The 22,094-nt window shown below is 39.1% G+C and overlaps 1 protein-coding gene across 4 annotated transcripts in view; it reads left to right on the forward strand.

Annotated features, from left to right (window-relative positions):
• CDH8 (cadherin 8) overlaps window positions 1–22,094 on the forward strand; it is a 214,640-nt gene that overhangs the window by 101,142 nt on the left and 91,404 nt on the right. For all 4 annotated transcript variants that reach the window (XM_019535904.1, XM_019535903.1, XM_019535906.1 and 1 more), the window contains exon 4: window positions 6,556–6,675. In XM_019535904.1, the coding sequence (XP_019391449.1) occupies window positions 6,556–6,675 (120 nt within the window). The remainder of the gene's footprint in view (window positions 1–6,555; window positions 6,676–22,094) is intronic.

A 22,094-nucleotide genomic window follows, 5' to 3' on the forward strand; every position in this document is an offset into this window, starting at 1 on the left:
GGAGGCTTGTGTGCTCTCCTTCTCCCTTTGATCTCTTTGATGCTGGCTGCCAACTAGACATTGAGCCAATGTTTGCTATCCTTTGAGCTTAACAATCCAGCCAGTTTTATATCCATCTTATGATCCGTTCAACCAACCCATACTACTTAAGCTTGCTTGCAAGAATGTTGTGGGAGACTGTATCAAAATCATTGCTAAAGTCAAGGTATATATTGCCCACTGCTCTTCCCGCATTCACAACGCATGTCATCTCATCAAATAAGGCAATCAGGTTGGTCAGGCATGACTTGCCCTTGATTAATCCATGCTGACTGTTCCTAATCACCTTTTTCTCTAGGTACTTAGAAATGGATTCCTTGAGGACCTATTTCATGATTTTTGCAGGGACTGAGGTGAGACTGACCAGAGAGTAGTTTCCCAGATCTTCTTTCTTCCCTTGCTTAAAGATGGGCACTATATGTGCCTATTTCCAATCATCTGGGACCTCTCCTGGTCACTTTGAGTTTTCAAAGATAAGGGCCAGTATCTCTGCAATCACATCAGTGAACTCCTTTAGCAGCTTCTTCTGCATCACATCCAGCCCCATGAACTTGTACACATCCAGCTTTTCTAAATAGTCCCTAACTTGTTTTTTCAGCACTGTCAGCTGCTCACCACTTCCCCAAACTGTGCTTCCAGGTGCAATAGTCTGGGAACTGACCTTGCCTATGAAGACTGAGATAAAAAGGGCATTGAGCACTTTAGCCTTTTCCACATCATGTGGTACTAGGCTGTCTCCCCTGTTCAGTAAGGGACCCGCACTTTCCCTGATCTTCCTGTTGTGGTTGAGATACTTGTAGAAACCCTTCTTGTTATCCTTCATGTCCCTTGCTAGCTGCAAACTCCAGTTGCACTTTGGCCTTCTTGATTTCATCCCTGCATGCCAAAGCAATGCTTTCATACTCATTCTTAGTTGTTTGTCCAAGTTTCCACCTATAAGCTTCCTTTTTGTGTTTTAGCTTACTGAAGAGTTCCCTGATAAGCTAAACTGGTTTTCTGCCCTACTTGCTAGTCTTCCTGTGCATTGGGATGATTTCTTCCTGCTCCGCCAGGAAGATTTCTTTAAAATACAACCAGCTCTCCTGGACTCCTTTCCCCGTCAGACTGGCCTCCCAGGGGATCGTGCCTATCAGTTCCCTGAGTGAATTAAAGTCTGATTTTCTGAAGTCCAGAGTCCTTACTCTGCTGCTCTCCATCCTTCCTTTCCTTAGGATCCTGCTGTCCAAGTTACCATCCACTTCTACATTTCTTACCAATTCTTCCCTGTTTGTGAGCAGCAGGTCAAGATGAGCGTGGCCCCTAGTTGGCTTCTCCAATACTTGTACTAGGAAGTTGTTATTCTGGGAATACCTGGATACACGATTCCATGCATTGTGAATTTAATATAATCCCCCTCCCCCCAATCTCTTTGTATGAATTAAATATACTGCATTCATCTTGACGCATTTAAAACTTTAAAAAAATGAAAAAGAAAAGAGTAAGTTCCTTCAGCTTCAAGGCAGCGATAATTTACATGTCAAGAAGTTATACAGGTTTTTATGAGATTATTGCAGTGTTATTCAATAAAAAATAGTTACCATGACAACAACTGTCATGCTACCTGTGAGATTATAGAAAAGAAGGATAGTCAGGCAAAGGCTTCATTTTGGAAAGAACACTTCTCTGACCTAGTGAATGCAAACAACATGTTGTTTTGACCATCAGTGACTGTACAGCTATCATCAGCCAGACTAAAATTCTAGTTCAAGATTTTAAGTGGGGTTTTTTTTTTTAAGAGCCTTGACTCTCATAAGAAAACTTAACAGTTGGTAAACAATAACAAGTTTTTTTAATGCAAATATACCGTTTGTGTTCTGCCAAATCACTGATTGGTTCTCCAAAAGCAACTGGAAATTTCAGCATGCCAGGTTTAGGGATGGGAAAGAGTAAAGAGTGTACAAGGAAAGGAAAAAACAAAACAAAACAAAACAACCCCCCCCAACTCCCAGAGAAACTAAGAAAGCGTAGTCCCACTAGACTACAATACAGTCACATTTCTGTACTTTCACCAGCCATTACAATATTTCAACAAAATGGTTGCTTCATTGAATATGGATTCATGTAAATTTCAGATGCTGACTATGTGTTCAGTCCTCCAGGACATACAAGTTTTATTTTTTTCCAATACACACATTTCACTGCCACACCAGAATCTTTGTTTTTCTACTCCCCGTGGCAGCATGTGCATTTTTCTTTCTGACTAATGTGAAGAATCTGTATCCTGACTTGCACATAAAAAGCATAGCCAAAACAGCAGAATGACATTACCCAAGCACACACATCTTATTTTTTATGAAGGCTTTTAATCTTAGTTTGTCAGCAGACAGAGGCTTTCTTACCTACCCATAGAAAAATACTTTTATTGTTAATTATGTCTCTAGTTGTTAGCATGTTGCAAGGGGAAACTATGAAACCTGACATTAACAGAGTGAAACAATCAGCGATGGTTAATAGTTAAATCACATTAGAAGTGTTCATTAATTAAAATCTGTTGAACCTCTTTGCAGTCCATATTTAATCATGGTGTCATTAGCATTGCAGAAATGTGTCTTGGGAAAGATGCAGAAAGTTTTAAAATGAACATGCTAAAATTTGCCTGCAGATCTATCTAGAAGTGGATTTGTGTTATAAGGCAGCACCAGGTACACATGCACACAAAAAAGAGAAACAACCATTACGTTGTTGGACCGGATTATGTAAAACTTCTATATTATTGTAAATAGGACAACAGTGAGTTGGACTACAAAACTGGCTTTCTTGTAAAAATGGCACCATTTCAAATTTATATTCTCTGGCTAAATGAGTTTGTTGTAACACTGACAAAGAAACAAACACATGCCAAAGGCCGTCAAAATTACAGACAGACAACCTCGGTTGCTTATTTTCTGGATAGAATTTGGGACACTTTCAAAAGACAAGCAGGTAATGAATGCTTTGCTATGCGACCTTGGGTTTTTCTTAATGTAGAATGTTCTTTTTTTAAATGAAAAAAAAAAAGGGCGGGCATGCATCTGTGGTATATGAAGACCGATTTACTTAGTTATATGTAGTGTAAAATTGCAATAAGAAAATGCTGTTTCAAAGTTCAGAGCCCAAGGTCATGATCTGAGACCTAAGGAGTCTGAAAGATCACATATCAGAGCAGCACTAGCCTCACGGGCTGCTACAGCCCCCTGTCTGCAAGGATTTACTAGTCCTCCATAAAGTTCCTTCATGCCCAAACACAGATTAATACATGAGAGCGAAGCAGGTTGCAGGCTCTGTCAGCATCCTGCTTTCCCCTGTGCAGTGGAACTGTCCTGGCTCTGATGTAGGCAGAATACTCTGCAGCCATAGCAGAACAAGGGTTTTTTTTTTTTCCTTTAAGCACATACATTCCCAGTTTGTGTCAATTTGAGCTACATATGTGCACGTGGCAAGTTCACAGCTGCCACAGCCTGAATGTAGGCACAGCTTGAAAGAAAGATTAAGGAATACAAGACTATTATTTGTACAGAAAATTTAAACTGCTGGGACATTCATTTCATTACTGGAAATAACTCTTTGTGCCCTGATTGTTTACATCTGCTGTAAATAATTTTCCACACTAAAAGTGGACAGGATTGGGATATTAAATAATGCATAAGATGGAGGTAATCTTGGAATTCAGAGAATGACAAGCTCTTAATCGAGGAGGCTGTAACATGGAGAATGGAGTTGGGGACTTAGAACTTATTTTATCTTTCCCATTAGTACAATCTCTCTCTTCCTCTATCATGGTCATTTTCCCCTTCTATAGACTGTGTAAATAAGGCCTGGCACAAAATGGGTGCTCTTGATTGATTGATTTGAACCCAAGAAATGTAGGTCTCTCTGTTAACAGGGGAAGTGGTGAAATTACTATATCACAAGAAAAAGGAGATACATTCTCTGCTGCCGAATTGTGAAGCAAATTTTAAAACTTGATTGATTTTTGTTATGGCATATTCAACGTTAATGCCTAGTGAACACTTGGGATAAAGGATGCCTTTATCAAAAATTCAACTTCCCCATCATCCAGCTAAGCTGCGTGAGCTCAGAATAGACATTTCTAGAGTCCTTGAGAAGGCCTAAGGTGAAACGAGGACAGAGCTGACTTGACGTCCCAAATATTTCGAACTGCCCAAAAAAACTTTTTTAAACAAACAAAAAGCCTTTCAGTCCAGATCAAAATGAGCAAAACACGTTCTCAAATATGTCCACGGTTTTTGTTGTTAGAGCTATAGGTGCAGAGGAATATCATGAGCACAGAAAGGAACCATCAGTAGGTTAGAAGCCCGGCGAGAGTTTCAGCTGTTCAGTGAATGAGCCATATCTTCTCCCTTCCCTTGTACATCTTCTGCTGCGCTGAGCACACCCCTGCTGTTTGAGCAGGTTACAAAACACACATTTCACAGCTACTGCCACTCCCCAAAGTGACTGAAAACATCTCTGCTGCTATTTTAACTAGAAACAAATTGAGGTATGCACTAATCTCTTTCTCTTTCCACATTGTCACACAGCAGCTGGGAAATGTGTGGCATGCAACCTGTTGGGAGGGTGGCGCCCTGCGAGAGGGGAGGACCAGATTGTTTGACAGCTTGCATCCTGCACGATGGCAAGGCTGACAGGTTCTTGCTAGCATCTGAATGATAAAAAGCAAGCCAATACCAGATTTAGATATGTGCTAAATGCAAATAGTGAAAGGGTGGCAGGCTCTTGCTTCTGTGGGTTAAGCATATTGCAGACATAGCAGAAGCCTGTTGCATTCCTCCATCACATCCTCCCTGTGTGCCATCCTCCTATTGTCTGCCTTTTTAGAGAGTCCCTTTCCATCCTCTTGCAAGGTTCTCTGTGCGTCCTCAGCTCCTTTCCATCAGTGTTATTTCTTTCCCCTCATACCCATGTCATTTGGGATTTAAATCATATTGTCATTAGTGAGTTTTTGGCTCTCTAGGAAGCTACAGAGATCGAAGAAGCTGCTGGGTTCCCAGTTACTGAGGACTCCCATTCCCCCTTTTGTTGTTTTTCCAATTTTCACCAAAATCAATTTTCTTTATCTTGAACTCCCATCTCCACAACCCTTCCCACAACCTTCACTACCCAGGACTCTCAGGCATCCTAAAACCCATCTATCTGTTTCTCTCCCCTTCCTTCCGCATACCATGCCCATATCTAGATATCTCCAGACAGGCCTCACCTTTCTCCCAGGCCCCCCCTACCATCCATACAGAGAGGCAGTGAACGGTAGCCTCCTTCTACCTATGCTCGTACTACCTCTGCTGTAGTACAACCCCGTATCTTACCCCAGCTATTACATGACATTAAGTGTGCAGGCCAGAAACCTACATGTTACAGCTGTATGCAGAATCATCACCAAGATGCAGACGTACACAGAGCTGCACAAAACTTGGCAGCTTCATGCCTCCCTCACATGTGGCAAGGACAGGAAGTGAGGGGTGGGGAAAAGGTGAAAGGAGTCCCGCTACTCTTACATTCCTATTTAACAGCCAGGTATAATTGGGGTTCAACAGCACAATGAGGTAAGGAGGCAATGGTAATAGACTTAGAGCAGGGTAAATGTTTTGATGGGTGCTGTAATTCTTTCCCCTTCCATACATGTTCCAGCTCCTGGGAACGTAATTCAGGGCTGAACCTTGCCGCAGCTCCATTTCTCTCCTTCACTAGATATTGTTTTTATCATATATGCATTGACTTAATTAGCATTATCAGCATATTTTTAAGTTTTCCAAAAGTCTATGGCAAAAGTAATGGGGCCTGCTTAAATTTCATTTGGTGCACCTTGCTCACAATCAGAAGCTACAGTGTAATCTAAGAAATTCAATGAATAATTTCTTCGTCTTTTGCTTTCTTTCTTGGACAAACTACTGAAAAAATATATACCAGTGACTGGGCAGTAGACCCCCCCCAGTGATAGAGACTAATTTCAGAGACAGTAGTCAGTGCTCTGTCCACATCAAGTCATCACTGTAGCTGGAAGCCAAGGAAAGAAAGAAAATCCCTTTTTATGATTTCTTTTCTATGCAGCCACTGTAACTTAGGTTCTTTCAAATGTGCTTTTTCAAAACTTAAATGCAACATATTATATTGTATTATTAACCTTGTATTTTATATCCCTTTGATATAATTCCTTTGCAAATGCTTGAAGTCTACATAGATCTAACAAGAAGCTTTAAAATGCATTCTACAAAGGAACCTTAAATAATACAGCTACTTAAAAGGTTTTTCTTTACATAGGACTTTGGTGTGGTGGCATATTTCTTTTTGAAGGAAAATGTTTTGACTGTGTTCACTAAATATTATAAGTCATGATTGATGACTTTTTTCCCTTTTATTAATATATCCTACCTCAGATATTTCTGCATAACTTCAAGCAAATAGATTTTTTAAATAAAGAAATGCACGTACCTGTGGGAAAACCTGAAATGTTAATTAAATATGTATGTATTTTTTAACTAGGTACCTTTGTTACTAAAGTAACAGCTACAGATGCAGACGATCCGGTTTATGGAAACAGTGCAAAGCTGGTTTATAGCATTTTGGAAGGACAGCCTTATTTTTCAATTGAACCACACACAGGTGGGTGACCCTGAATTATGAATCTCTAGGTTATATTCACATAAGCAAAAGTGCTGCTTGCATATGTCACTCAAGCAAATTTAAAGATGGTGCCTAAGTAGGTGTTTGCTGGCATCAGTCAGTTTGTAATTCACAAGTACCTGACTCATTTCCCATCATGGTCTTGTGGTGGGCCAGTAGGGGCTGCTCCTGCATTGAGCCACTCACCTCACTGCACCCGACCACCTTCCAGGCTCCGAGTGCCTCCCTAAGGGTGCCTCGCATCTGGCTGACCCCCTTCCTGGAGCACACTCACTAGCTTGGGGGTAACGTAAGCTGCCTACCATGTGTGGCTGGCACAAGGAGGTGGGTGGCTCAACACAGGAGCACCCCCTACTGACCTGCCACAGTCTAATGTTGCAAAAGTAAAAAAAACAAAAAAAAAAAAAACAACCTATGTTAGTGAGTGACACTGACAGTAAAACGAAGGCCAGTGCTGCAAGTTACTGAAGTAAAATTCAAGGTTATGTGAATGCTGTACGGCTAACACCTACCTAGAGGCTGCAGAATTTGTCCTGAAGATTTGACTGAATACGATTTATTTTTCAGTAAGAGAGAATTGTACCATTGCTGGGTAAAGACTGTGGAGTTAGCTTTGTTTTAATTAGTCTACTTTGTGTTTCATGTTAAGAAATATTTTGACTTTTTTTTCTTATCTGAGGGATCCAGAAAGGGAAAGAACATTATACTGAGTTGTGATATAATGTTTTATTAACATGAATATTCAGTCACACGAGAAAGCACCGTGAATGTGTGTTTGATATGCAGGTCGTCTCAAACAATTGCTAATAAAGCCAAGTTCTCATTGTTAATTTTGCATTTCTCACATTTACAGCAGAGCTACTTAGAACTATACTAGATGCATTTTTTTCGGCAATTTGATATTGTTTTTCATAGAAGTTATTTGCTAATGGAGGCTGATTTTAGTTAATTCAATTGTGCTGGTCTCAGAAGAAGGAAAATATATCTAATTTTAGAAGACCCTCAAATGACCTGAATAACTTTGCTGCTTAAGGGTAGAACATACGTATCACACCTAGTGCATAATAAGAAATCTTCCAAGCACGCCACAGAAGGTCTGATCAGGAAAAAAAAATAATTAAATTGTATTCAATTAAAATAAATCAGAGTTCATCTCAACTAACAATTTTGCTTGGCTTCAGATAGTTTGCCCTAGGAAAAATCATTTTTATTTCATCAACTATGTCAAAATGTAAAGGCATCTGCGGATCCATACTATTACTTTATGGATTTGCTGTATGTTAAAATCACCCTACTAATGTTTTTTTGGGGGGAGGTTGAAAAAAAAAAATCAAAAGCAGCCATGGTTCTAGAAATCACCTTATGTGAATCAACTCTATGAAAAAAATCTGAGCATAATGCAATAAAATAACAGAGCTGTGAGAATGGTATGAGTGACATAGGGGAGAGTCCCTCTTCTCAGGAAACAGTTTTCTTATCCAAGCTAAAGATCACATATGTAACATCAAGCAACAGCATATACAGGAGCAAATTCCTAACTCTGGTGAATCCCTTTCATGATTTTAGGATATATGGCTTGTTTTTTCTATTATACTTTTCACACTTCAGATATTACAAATTATTGTATATGGTAATGACTTCAGTTAGATATATTGGTAATGCATTGAATTCAACATCTAGTTTAAGGTCTGCTTCAGACATCAGAGTCTTTTTAGGAAGACAAATAAGTTTACAAGACTCCGAGAAGGAATATATCAGGAATAACAGAATGACATGAAGGAAAAGAAAACTTTAGTCGGAATATCATGGAAAAAAAACTAGTGAGTTATATAAGGCAGTGAAATCATTACCCAAGGGAACAAGTGGAATTCCCAAGGCTGGAAATATTTGAAATTAGACTGAAGAAAGTACTAAACACCATACAACAAAACTGCATAACTGAGAGGATGGATATCGCTAGGTGATTTAAGTGAGAGGATGGAAATAATTAGATGATTTAATTTCATACAACAATACTGCATAAGTGAGAGGATGGATATCATTAGATGATTTAATGGGCCTTTCCCATCACCAATGTCTTATTTTCTAAGGAACAGCTCACAGCACACATTTCCTGTCCTTTAGCATTTCTCAACAGCTTTCACACCAAGCTGTATCCTGGGAAAAGACAGCCCATTACTTCTGTTCAAGATGATCTTCATGGCACATATCCCAAACCGGAAAATTTGTGAATTTGCCTTAGGTTTATTTCCTTTAAAATTTTGCTTAACGTAGTGAAATGAGAATTTATCAGCCAAGAAACCAGGGTTTTATGGTCATAAAAGGCAGTGAAAATTCTGAGACTCTTTTTGTGAATCTGCAAATGATGATTTCTTTCCTGTTCCACAACCATTAAGTTTTCATCTTAATTTTCAGTTATCAAAAAATCAGTGAGCAGCAGCATTAAAAAAAATGGTAAATTATTTTTTTCTAAAATGCAGTTGAAAACCCTGCTACAAACCCTTAGAGGTAGTGTTTAGTTCTGCAATTTACTGCAGACCCAAGGAGTGTACCTACTCGTTTATCCCCAGTTTGGTTCCTGGTTCTCTCCTCTCTCCAGAGCTGTGTATGGTATATGTGGTACAGCTTACATGACCTTTTATATGAGCACATCTATATTGGCTGGTATGTTAGGCGTGGAGCCATAATCCCACCCTTTCTGTTCCTGCTTTCTGCCTACTGCTGTGATAAGTGGAGCCCCACAGACTCTATTCTACCCTCCATACTTCTACCTATGAAGTGGATTGCCAGGACATGGGAGCTGAGAGGCACATTTTTTACATGGGGCATGAGATTTCAGATAAGCCTGTGTATTATTTTCATTGCTTTATATTTGAAATATTGCAGGATTTCCTATAGATAGGGTCATTAAGGTAGATCCTCACTCCCATAGGGAAATCATGAATGCTAAATCATACAAACACCACCAGTGTACTCCTATAAAAAAAAGAAATGCTCTGTTTATTGGCAAATCAAAATGGTGTAGGTCTATACAAACTACAGAGTTCCCATTACACAAGAACTGTAAAGGTTAAAACAGCAGAATACAGGCTGCACCTGAAGTTGTTCTAAGGAGCAGAATTGCCTTTAGAAATTGGTAAAGAAATATGCTGCAGATTTTCTTGTAATCTGAATATTTGGGAGCAATAGGTATGATAATATCATTTACATACTATGGGCAATTTTATGGGCTGTTACATGAAGTTCTGTAAAGCCAGTAGTAATATATCAACTATAGATACAATTCTGAGCCGTTTGTGGCATTGTAAATTTCACCTTCCTGAGGTAGCGATGCATAAAACATGCAAATGACCGAATCTCTGGAGTTCAGCAGCTTTACAATTTGTAGAGTATTGCTGTTAACAAGAACAGGTGGAGGGAGGGGCACATATTAACCAAGATAAGATGCCTGCGGCTTTAATGGAGAACGCAGAATGAAAGTAGACAGTCAGGTTATTTCTTCAACCCTAGCAATGCAAGCAATCATAACTAGTCATTTCCCCATAAAACAAATTACCAAACAGGTTTGGCAAAGGTACTATTAATCCTGTGCATGAGAATGTGTATGGTATTTTCTTTCTTTCTTTTTTTTTTAACTCCTGGGATGTGCTTGACTATGACAATGGGCAACCATATTGACTTAGTTGAGTGGGTCAGACTAAGGTTTTGTCTGAAAAAGAAGCAAATTTGCAGGTGATCCTGCAAAAGGAGACAATACTTCAAAGAGAGTAATGCTTTTCTACATTTTCCCCATGATTATATTTCCACACATCCATGTTAAATGCAAAATCTTTCAAATATGTTTGAAGTAGTGCAGACACTTGAAACGGATATCATTTCTCTAGTGCTGTGTTCCAGAAAAAAAGCATTCTTTTACTGATGAACAAACATATATGCAAGTGCAGGTGATGTAAAAATGTGTGTGTGTATCTATATATGTATACATACAAATTTTGTACACATGCACATATATGTGTGTATACAAAAATATGTGTGTGTGTATAAATATATATACATAAATGTGTGGGTGTATGTGTGTGTGTATGTGTGTACATATACACACACACGCACACACACACATATACACATAGACATATACGGCCAGATTCACACCTGTGCAAATAACAGTTATAGTAGTTGTTCCTCTTCTGTTCAGGTTTAATTCTGGATAAGCATGACCTTGATTTATACTTCTTTTACAATGGTCCTTCAGCCTCTGGCTGTGGCAGAAGAGCAGAATTGCCAGAAGCTTCCGTAGTCACCTCTCCCCCTACCACTTCACTGGCCAACCCACTCCCTGGACTTCATTCTGCACTGGCTGGACCTTGCTGTAAAAATGATATGGAGCTACAAGACCTGGCTCTAGGTGTATATGAAGCCTGTAGTACTTCAAGGTTGCCCTAAGTGGAGTCTTACCCCTGTTCTGTTACACCCAGCTATTTGTCACAAACAGATTTCAGGATCTCAGACCATTGGCTGAGACTTTGATACCCCTTTTTATTTTGTCTGTGGGAGCACTTCCATACTGATGGATATGCAGGCATAACTAGTGGCAGATGATCCATGTCATTTTTCCATTACTGTGCATTAAAAAAATGCAGACACGTGCAGTATTTCTTCAGTTACAAATTTGCAAATGTTGCTATATAGGTGTATGCCCATGACAGAAAGCAATCTAGGGATTCTTATTCCATTAAATGTCATTTTTATGGTATGGGGAGAACACCTTTTTTTCAGTTATGGATGTAATTCTCCCCTTTTTCCACCATCTTCTAGAGATGAGTTTTAACACAGCTGCTGGTTCATTAGTTTGGGAAAAAATATTAAAACAAAGACGGAAATTATGTTTGACAGGTCAGACTTACACGGTTATGAAACCAAATTAGTGATGTAACTCATATTGGACTAAATAAATGTAACCTCCAAAAATCATGACTGTTATGTGTCAAACCAATATGGAGATGCAGCTTAATTTTTCCAGATTAGTTGCATGTAAATTGGAGTTCGAAAATTGTTTGTAAAGGTGTGCAAATTGCATCTATTCTTCGATAATTTACAAGCTCATGGTAGCACTGATTTTTTCCTCTAGGGTTCCGAGATGTAGCTCAAAAACAGTATTCATTTTTCAGTTTTACCAAGGATATTAAATCCTTTCAGTCAGTTTTACAATATGATTATCATAATGGAGTATAATCTGAAGTGACACTGTTCCACAATATGGAGATGGCAGAAGAAATATATTTTCAACTCTGACTTATTTACATTTCATATGAACTTACTGAAATAATGTCACTCCTACACTATCTTTGAAACATGGTTACATGAATGAGGCAAAGTCAGTCATCCCCTTCGTATAGTAGAAGACACAGTATGTTGTTCAAACAAAACCCTTAAATTATATTTATAAAGCAATAAAAGTTTTAAAAGAATATTAAAAGCTGCTGCCATGGAAATGATCACAGAATGACATGGTCAGAGCTTGATTGAATAAAACATTTTCAAAATACAACTCGGGAGATTTAGAGAGTTGAGAGTGCTTCCTGTGGGGGCATGCATGTATAGGTCAGTAGCTTGAATTTAGCTCTGAGTATTAGTGAGCAAATGTCATTTCCACTCTGGAGCTGGTCTGTATGAAACTAATGTAGTTTGTAGTAGAGGGGGGCTCATATGAAAGCACAGCTTCAGCAATTAACGCTCATGCTGGAAGTCTCAGCAGAGGACCTAAGATATGAAGGCTATGTTATGTTCCCAGTATTTGTGCTGAAAAATATCTTACTGAATGAAAAGTGCCTTTGATTTCAATAAGCAGATGAAGGACTGAATTCAAGTCAGCCGATTTGAATGGGAGTGCCTGCTGGGTTAGTGTAAATTGACCTCATCAGGATAAATTTCCGGGTTGGATTTAAGGCTATAAGCTAGGCACTGCACAGACCCTTCTCTAGTCCTCCTCTTCTCTTGAAGCTAGCGTACTGAATGGCTGAAAAGGGGAGCTGTATGGGGCCGGAAGGAAGGATAGAAACCAGAAAGTGTGCATTTCTCTGAGAAGGATGTTGCCCTGGAAGAGAAAGGTCCTTTCTCAGTGCAGAGAGCTAGAAGCCTAGACCTCTGTTCCTAATGAGAAACTCACCCAGTGTAGTGAGAAGGGTATAGGCTGGTAGCTAGAGCTTATGACAAAGCCCAGAGATGCAGGCTCAGGTCCTGGCTAGGCAAAAGGAGCTTAGATCCTGACTCTTCCATTTCCCTGGCAAGTGCCCTAACTACTAAGCTAAAAGCTGTGCATCTCCTCTTCTGTTTTACTTCTTGCAGGTGTGCACACTGGGCAATCCTAGTTCACCATAAAAGGACTAGTATCCAGAACTCCATGTAAGTGTCAAGAACTGCAGTTACAGTGACATACAGATGTTACAATTAGCTTGACCTAATGGCCCCCCTGATACCAGCAAGCCCCCTCCATGGAACTACCAGTCCCACCCTGAGTTATGTGCATCAGGCACCCTGCACCGCTGCTGGCACCAGCCAGTGTCTACTCACTGCTTCCAGTCTACCATTACACGTCTTAAAGTAAGCCACATGATCATAGGCCAGATGCAGCAAATGTTTGTACATACCCTATGTGGCTACCTATGTTTAACTGAGGCATGGGAAGGGCAAGATTTGACCCCATATCCCTCCCTCCCTGAGATACCTGGTGGTTTTCAAGCTGGGGCATGTAAATAAGTATGCAAATTTAATGTGTGAAAACTGCCTGCAGATAATCAGGCGCGACTTGTATTTCAGCACCTTCTGATTCTTTGCTCTTTTATCTCCCTCCTCCCATTCTGCCTTGCTGCTCAGAATTTAGTACAACAGAAAACAAATAAACTATAATCACGAACAGCATAAATTATAGCTCTCCAAAACTGCAGATGTTTCTGACAATTTATTTCTCCTGTCAAGCCTGAAAATCACCCATTTTATTAATAATGTTACATTATATAGTAATATTTAAATGCCCTGAGAATCCTGCATGCAGATATAAGTTCCTTCATTATAAAAAGGCTATTGAAAGCCTAGAAAAAGTTCAAAGCAGGGCAGCTGAGGTGAGACCCACTAAAGAATGCAACATGTCATGTGAGTTTGATTGAACTTAATTTGTGTAAAGTATATAAAAGGTGATTAAGGAAGGATATGAAATCACAGTACAAATATTTGAGAGGTGTTAATAAGAGCGACGGGAAGGGACTGTTTCTGTAATTATGCCTGATAAAATGGCAATGTAACACTCTCAGAATAGACAGAGTAATGGAAAAATTGTGGTTTGATACAAGAAATAATCTGCAACAAAGACGGAAGTGCAATGAACTGTCTGGGAGGGGAGATGAGAAATTTTCAATATAGGCTTTCGAAATAGTGTAAATTTAACCAGCGGGATTTGTGTAGAGCAGGGGCTGGCAATTATTTTGGGCAGTGGGCCTTACTGAGCTTTGGCAAGCCATCGAGGGCCACATGACAGGCAGTCCAGGGCAGATAAATATTAATTTTCTAAATTTTTTAGGGGCCCCATGGGTTGAATAGAATGGCCTGGGCCGCATTTTGCCCACCCCCTGGTTTAGAGAGAGGACTTGTTCACAGCCTGGATTGAGCTGCCAGCTGTGTAGTACTGCTACCAAATACCACAGGTTTAAATTTTGCCTTTAAACAAATTAGAATAGCTCTTGTGGTGGGGCATTCTGGACCAAATTTATTCCCCCTGCAAAATGCAAGCACAGCTCAATCACGTGCTCATTGACCTGTGTTGCCAAAAGTGACAGTAATAATGAAGGTCCCGTAGGACGGGCTACAAGAGCATGTACTCAGGATCTCTGGAGAGCTTACACTTGCGGCTGGCATGCCCTATAGTCACACCTTAATTTTGCTGCATGGAAATACCTTCAGCAGTTGCACAGGGTTACCAGCTGCTGAAAAAATGGGATTTCCACCTATGCAACTGAGAGCAGAATTTGACCTCTTAGTTTTCAGAAAAAGTAGAAACTGATCCACTCCTTTCAATAAGCCACGTGAAGTGTGAAGCCCATTGCCAACAATTTCAGTATTACAACTACACATACAGTGGTACAAACTGGTCATTTTAGAAGGTTACAGAAGACTATAACAACCTAGGGCCATTGTGTAGTGGAGAAGAGTATAACACATTTTTTCACCTCTCAGTGTCAGTGTTCCTGGAATAAATGTCTTTCAAGATTGATTTTTTTTTTTAGTCTTTGAATTAGCCATGGGGAGAGGGTTAATAGAGAAGTCTGTTATGAGCCTAACACTGATTATTTTCCACATCATCTTTCCGGTTCTTGTTCATTGAAGGGAAAAATCACAGTTGCACTGATCACAATTACATTGTTGTCAATACAGAGTACCTTTGCTGAAATCTATAGGGCGTCAGATTAAAATGGGACAGCTAAAGTTTGGTTGTGGCTACAGTTACCATAGTTTTTTTGGTCTGACAGTGCTAGATTCAGTGCTGAAGATGCCCTTACACTCCCACCTTTTCAAAGCTACCATGCCATTTTTCCCGACATTGTTTACTAAGCTCACTTTATCCCTAGGAGATGTGCTAGGGCATTTATAAGGCTAACTGTCCTCCTTAGCAGATCCTGGAAGTTGTCTTGGTGATGACCCAGTAGAGAGAGAGGATTTTGTAGAGAGATTTCTAGTGCAAAAGACATGAGGCTCAATCCTGCAGTCCTTGCTTTTGTTCAATACTCTAAAGGACAACTCTTCTGCTTAAGGGCTGAAAGACTGAAGCCATCAGCAGCAGGAAGAGAAGAGCTGTCTTTTCATATTAATAAGGGCAGGGTTTAACCTCTTTGGAGATGTTTAAAAACATGTTAGATAATTTGTAGTTGGAAAAGCAGAATGACTTATGATCAAGAGGGGCTTGAATCTGAATGTTTCTGCCTCTCAAATATGTGTTATAATATTGCTACTGATAATAACTATTGTTGTTGTTGTTGTTGTGTTGGTATTTAGATTATTAGTAGTACCATAAGTCACAGTTCTCAAATTTTGGATTGATAGCTCAGTGCTACTAGCTTTGTTTGGTCCGAGGTATTTTCCAAACTTGAAGGAAGAAGGTCTGTTTTTTTTAAATTTACTTTGATGTCCTACTTAATCATGTTTGGTGGATTTGCTGTGATGAATATAATTAGGGATAAACCAGAAATGTAAAGCAGGGTCTGGAAAGCCTGGTCACAGCCAGAAAACTTGATTCAGATCCCTCTTTCAGGAACTAGGAAAGGCCATTGCCAGCCTCTGGTGCTGAGAAACAAAACTTAGGAATGGGTCCTGTTTGCCTGCATTAAAGGCCCTCCAATTTGTAGCTCCAGCAGAAAGAACTATTAGCAGGGAGTAGATGTTCTTTAAATAGCAGTACCCACAGAAATGCACTACAGAAGTATGTGATATACCCATGAAGCTTTGGCTCATGTGAGGCTTCTCTCCCAGAAAAGAGCAGTAGACTGATATAGAGTATTACAAGAATAAGAGATTTATATGATTTGCGTTTAGATATAGATGGGTGAAGGATTTGGATAGGTCAGTTGAGGTCTGCCTGAGCCTAGAAGAGCCATCCATCTGGGTTTGGTTGGTTAAAATTCATTCTCTAACACAGCCAATAGTACATGTGGGACTGATGTAACCAGCTTTTATGTCCATGCCTCTGTGACCTCCCCAGCTCAAACAATAAGGTATCTATTGACAGCTGGCTTGATGGCAGCCTCCTTTGAAATAACTCCTTAGTAAAGCCAGGATTTACACCTCTGGACCAGTGGCAAGATGCTACCTACTCTGCTACCATTCTCCAGACACATGATAAAAATACACATTTTGAGTTGGCAGCTTTCAGATCCCAGCCTTGCCTGTCTGTAGTTTCTATAATTACAGAGAAAGCCCTATGTTAAGAAAATACTAAGTGTTCCAAGTCAATCACTGCAAAGTTAGAAAATGCCAGAATTAGGGTCACTTATACAAATGTGTTCTCCTCCTCCCTATCAAATGTATGTATGCATTATAATACAGTTTTTAATTACATGAGCACATACTATATTTTTCAACAGGGGGTCTGCTTTATTCAAAGCACAGATGGTGCCTTGTCTTTCTTCCTGTGATATTCAGGACAATTACAATTATGCTAAGCAGTATTAGAAATAAAATGTAATCCCCAAGAATCAAGGTTTAGAATCACAGAAATGTTGGGCTGCAAGGGACATCCAAAGATCATTTGGTCCCAGCCCCACACTGAGGGAGGATGAGGTATATATACCTAGACCATCCCAAACAACTGCTCATCTCACTTGTTCTTAATATTCTGTGGTGAAGATTTCACAGCTTCCCTAGGCAACCTTCTTCAATGTCTCGCTATATGCACAGCTAGGCAGTTTCCTCCCAATATCCAACCTAAATCTTCTTTGCTTCAAATTAAACTGTTTTCTTTGTGTCCTTTCCTCATTGGCCATAGAGAACAGTTGTTCCCATCTGCAGTACAAAATGTTAATTGCCTTACTGTACTCTTAAAACCGTCACATTTATTCTCACCATTAGTTAAGGTAACCGCCACTGAGTACCTTTAAATATTTGCCCCCAAATGACTTAATTGCATGGCAGAGAATTAAAAAGAGAAACAACTTATTTCCCTACAACTATGAACCCCAAATAGAGGCCAATCCTATGTATGTATATTATATATTGAATTCTATATACTATAATCCTACTATGAGAGATTTTTATCACATAACAAAAAGTAGAATATATTATTTCATATGCAAAGGAAGACCTGAGTGGCCCATTTAAGAGTAATCTGGTTCAGAAAGCAGCTGCACCAATGAAGAGAAAATATACTGGAATTAAAAAATTAATCTTCTGTTCTTGTATAGAGATGCCAGTACATAAGAGACATAATAAAACAGCATTTGTCCTCCATCTTTTGTTTAACAAACAAGCAAGCTGTGCCCTCTTCCTTCTAAAGCTCCAAAAAAAAAGTGAACAGGGAAGTAGAGCATGCACAATCCTAGCTTCCCAATTAAAAAGTACAAATTATTCCAAGCATAATTAGACAACTAGGCTTGCAAGCTCCTAACCCAAAGGAACTGTGTAATAAATGTAATGACTTTTTATTAAAAATATATGTACACCTGAGTGTAATACAGACAGTACAGTAATTGACCAGTTTATAGAGAGGAAGTCAGAATTAGCAGATTCTAATAAAGTCAATATAAAAAATGCAATCTTTTGTGCTTAAAAAAAAAAAAAAAAACGAGAGCATTTAAAAGTAGGTAATTCTCCCACGGGGAAGATTTAATGGCTAGCTGTTATTAAAGCTATTATAACCCAGATGGAAGTTTAGTCTTAATAAAAAAACTTAGGGAAAGAGTGTGGTCAAGTGACATCTTAACAGATCTATAAAATCTTTGCTACTCCCGTCTGTTCGTAGCACTGATTTCTGAAATCATTTAAAATGTGAATGGAAAAATATCTATGACACGATATGGAGGCCCCATAGATTGGCAATATATTAGATAGTACTGGGATTAAGAGCAAAAGAACCACAGTTCTATAGACGGATGGGAAAGGTCTTTCAAAGTAATGAATCAAAGTACCTTTCCAAGTTCCAGGCTTTCATGGTCCTTTCAAAAGTTGGGCATGTTGACATGGCAGGAATCCTCCAGAGAAACATGCGAGCACATGAGATCGCTTGGGATGAAATCTCGTAGGGATGAAAGGATGAACTATCCTTCCAAGACAGGTTTTGTAAAGCTTTTGCTTGTGTTTTATTGTTTATGTTCATCCTATATTGTTGTTATGTGGAGTTTTATGAAACAATTGTAAAATAGACATTGAAATAGAATAGAGAGAGTGGAGAATAGACAACAGAAAGTAAAAATCCAAGTTTCTTTGTGCTGCTTGCTTTCCCTTGCTAGCTGTAGCCTCTGACATTTTGGTTCTTTTCCCCTGATCTTTTCCAGTGTGAGACAGTGTATGTTCTTCCAAATAGGTTTTTGGAAGTAGTCCACAGGGGTGCATTTTAACTGATTCAAGTTGTGAGGCAGATTGTGCAAATTGCTCAGTGTATGCATTTAGGACCACTGTAAAAGTAAATCCCATTCTGCAGCTGTTTTATTTGCTATTGAGCAGTATGACACCAATAGCTGTTTGGGGAAAGCAACACAGCCTAAAAATGTGACTTTCACTTTAGAGGACATTTTTGTACGCTTTTGAATTGTAGGTTCTCTCTTTTTTGCCTGTCACTATATTTCTTTTCTTGTCACTGTTTTCAAATGGAGGCCCCATAGATGGGCGATCTATTAGATACCTATTTATTGATTATAATGAAAGTGCATAGAAATATTTTCTAATTATCTCACTGACACAGCTTTTATTATGTTTCTACCTAGCCTTGAACCACTCTCAGGTTTTTCTTACTCCCCATTTGACTCAATATGGCGTAAGTCCTTGACTCCCCACTTTCATCCATTAGAATCTAAATTTGGGGGGTTTCTTTTATTTATTTTTTAAATGAATGAAATAATGGTAGAGTAGTTCAACCAGCTTCAAGTTTTGAGCTTTAGAGTCTGTATAAATATCAATATTTGATTTGGTGGAATGGTTTGTGAAGGCAAGTTTGAAAGTTCCAGTAGTTCCTGGGTGTACAGTTTGAGGATTGGCAAATAGACTGAAAGAAAAAAAGACTTGTAAGTTACTATTGAAATCTACTCAAAACTTTTGATCATCTCCTTTTATCATCGTATGACATATGTAAGTGAGGATGCACAGAAAAGAGCAGCATTTAATGTTTCTTAATTTGGTTGAAAGAAGAAACAGAGACTTTTGTTCTTTTGTTGGATATTGCATATAGAAATACTGGTGCTGATAGTAAACTCTTGTAATTCAGGCTTGTTACACTTCAGAGACCACAACACTAACTGTGGCAATCATTTTTGGTTTTGTTGGTTTTTATTTTTTTTTCTTGCTTTGTACCATTTTTGCTTTGTTTGAAATTGGTATTTACCTTTGTCTGTGACTTGTGGCCCATGGCAAAGGGTTTATGAACTGAAGCTTCATGAAGGGAGATGTATAAAAACATTGAATTGACAAGGCTGTGTGGGGATCTGTAATGCAGCACTTCTGTTCTTTGAAAATCAAATCTGGAGCCTTTATTCTGATTTAGAAGGGTTTTTGTTCGGTAGTTTGTTCTGAGGTTATTTTACTCTCCCTGACTCCCTTCTCTCCACACGATAGGTGCAGTGTTGCCTGTGTCACATTTTGGAGACGAGTTAAACTATATGCCATGGAGAACAATCCTTGAGAGTCTGGAGTTCATCAAACTGTCTCGAACATAATATCCACAAAATATTTGTGGTCCTTTCCAAGTCATTTGGAGGCCTAAATTAACTACATGAGTTAGAGAGAAAACAGATTTTAGAGAAAACTCTCTCGAGAAAACTCAATAATCCATAAACTTTTATGTGGTCCTGATTTAAGACTCATTGAAGAGTGCCTTAATGATCTTTGACTCAGGCCCAATAAGAGGAAAATTCATAATGGACCATGTTCTGCTAGCATTGCTCATCATTAATAGCATCTGACACAAGTGGTCCCACTAATTTCAGTAGGGCTGTTTTTTGAATTAATTACTAAGTAAACACAAGTAAAGTCCCTTTCATCAAGTCATAACTTGGTGGCTCCTTTTAGAGAAAGCTACTCTTATTGACTTCAGAGGCAGTGCCCGACACACAGGCTGATATAACAGGAAGCAACCCTGTTCTTTTCATCTCTGGCATGATTTTATATAATTAGGACCAGATCCTGTTTTACCTATTAAGAAGATAAGAGTGATTCTATCTGACCCAGCCCAAGTCCCTGAAAAGCTTTTGTAATGTACCAATAACTTAGCCTTAACGCTAAGTCATCCAAAACAGTAAGGAGGAGGAGAACCCAGTCCACTGCATGTGTATTAGGGGAAATTATTAAGGGCTGATGCAAACAGGTAAAATCTTTTGGCATTAACAGAGTTGCAGCTGCATATTCTGCTTCTGAATTTGGTCTATATAATTTACTGTAACTATCAGGATTCATACAATCCTGGAGATTCAGTCTTTTTGCTGCCGTATAAAGCATCTTTTTTTCTGAAGTTCGATAGTATTTAGTGGAAATCAACTCATATGCGAGAGTAAGAGGTATTTGAAGGGACCAGTAATGATTCAGTGATTTTATTTTAAAGAAATCCTGATTATAAGCCAACATGAAAACCCAGGATTTTTTTTTTCTTGGCTTGTAAGGATATTTGTATTTTTTTCTTAAAAGCTAATGAATACAGGGGTGTATGATTTGTCAATGGTATGTATGCCCATTGTATACAATTCTTTGTAATGTGCCATATAATCTAATTCTTCCCTGTCTTTAAAAAATGTATCTTAAGATCTTACAGAGTTCCTGTAAATGTTTCCACACAAGCAGTGCCATCCATCTCACACTTCTGTGACTATGGGCCCCTGGAAAGAGACAGTCTTCCCCAGGCCTGATAAGAATCCTCCAGCACAGTGGTTTAAAAAAGACCACTGCACTGGTGGATTAGATTTCCCTTGGCACTCTTACGCTTCACTTACTACTAAGATGATTCAGTAACTTGAACTCTTTGCTCTCTTTTCACAGACAGATGATTTCATTAAAAATATGATTCAAAAACAGGATTAAAGGGGAAAAAAGAGAAAATCCTTCCCAGAGAAACTACCATATACCATGTTTTGATTTAATATGTATAGATGCTCCATAATTATTGGTCCATTTCTTTTTTTGTTCTTCCCCCCGCCCTTAATTAGAGTGATCACAACTGAATCGCAACCTTTTCCACTGGCTGTCATTTAGTTTACCATTATATATTTTTTTTTTAATTGGGAACTTCATAGCTCTGTTGGATACCTATATACTGGAAAGGCCTGGGTTTGATCCCAGGATAAGTGGTGGGTTTCTACTTCTAGCATGGCCCTGAGGCCTACCCAGTCTCCTGTCCAGTGTGCACCAGGAACACCTCAGGGAAAAGGCAGCTGGTGCATAGTTTTGACCGGATCCCCTCCTTCTCATGCCATGCTTAAAGAAACAGCGGAGCCCTGCCTCCACTGCCCCAGCAGGCCTCATTGGTCTGTACAATAGGGCATACTATATCTACCTTTACCTTTCTATTTTTTTGATTGTTCATCCAGTTCTAATTACAGTAGAAGCCCTGCTCTATGCCATTTTACTAACCAGATTACTCTATTAACTGGAATTTCCATCCATCTGGCTGGATGCAGGGGGTGGGTGGGAAGCACACATGTGGCAGCTGCCACCACCAT

The sequence above is a fragment of the Crocodylus porosus genome, unplaced genomic scaffold (genome assembly GCF_001723895.1).
Source record: "Crocodylus porosus isolate Cpor-Errol unplaced genomic scaffold, CroPor_comp1, whole genome shotgun sequence".
Classification (NCBI taxonomy): domain Eukaryota; kingdom Metazoa; phylum Chordata; order Crocodylia; family Crocodylidae; genus Crocodylus; species Crocodylus porosus.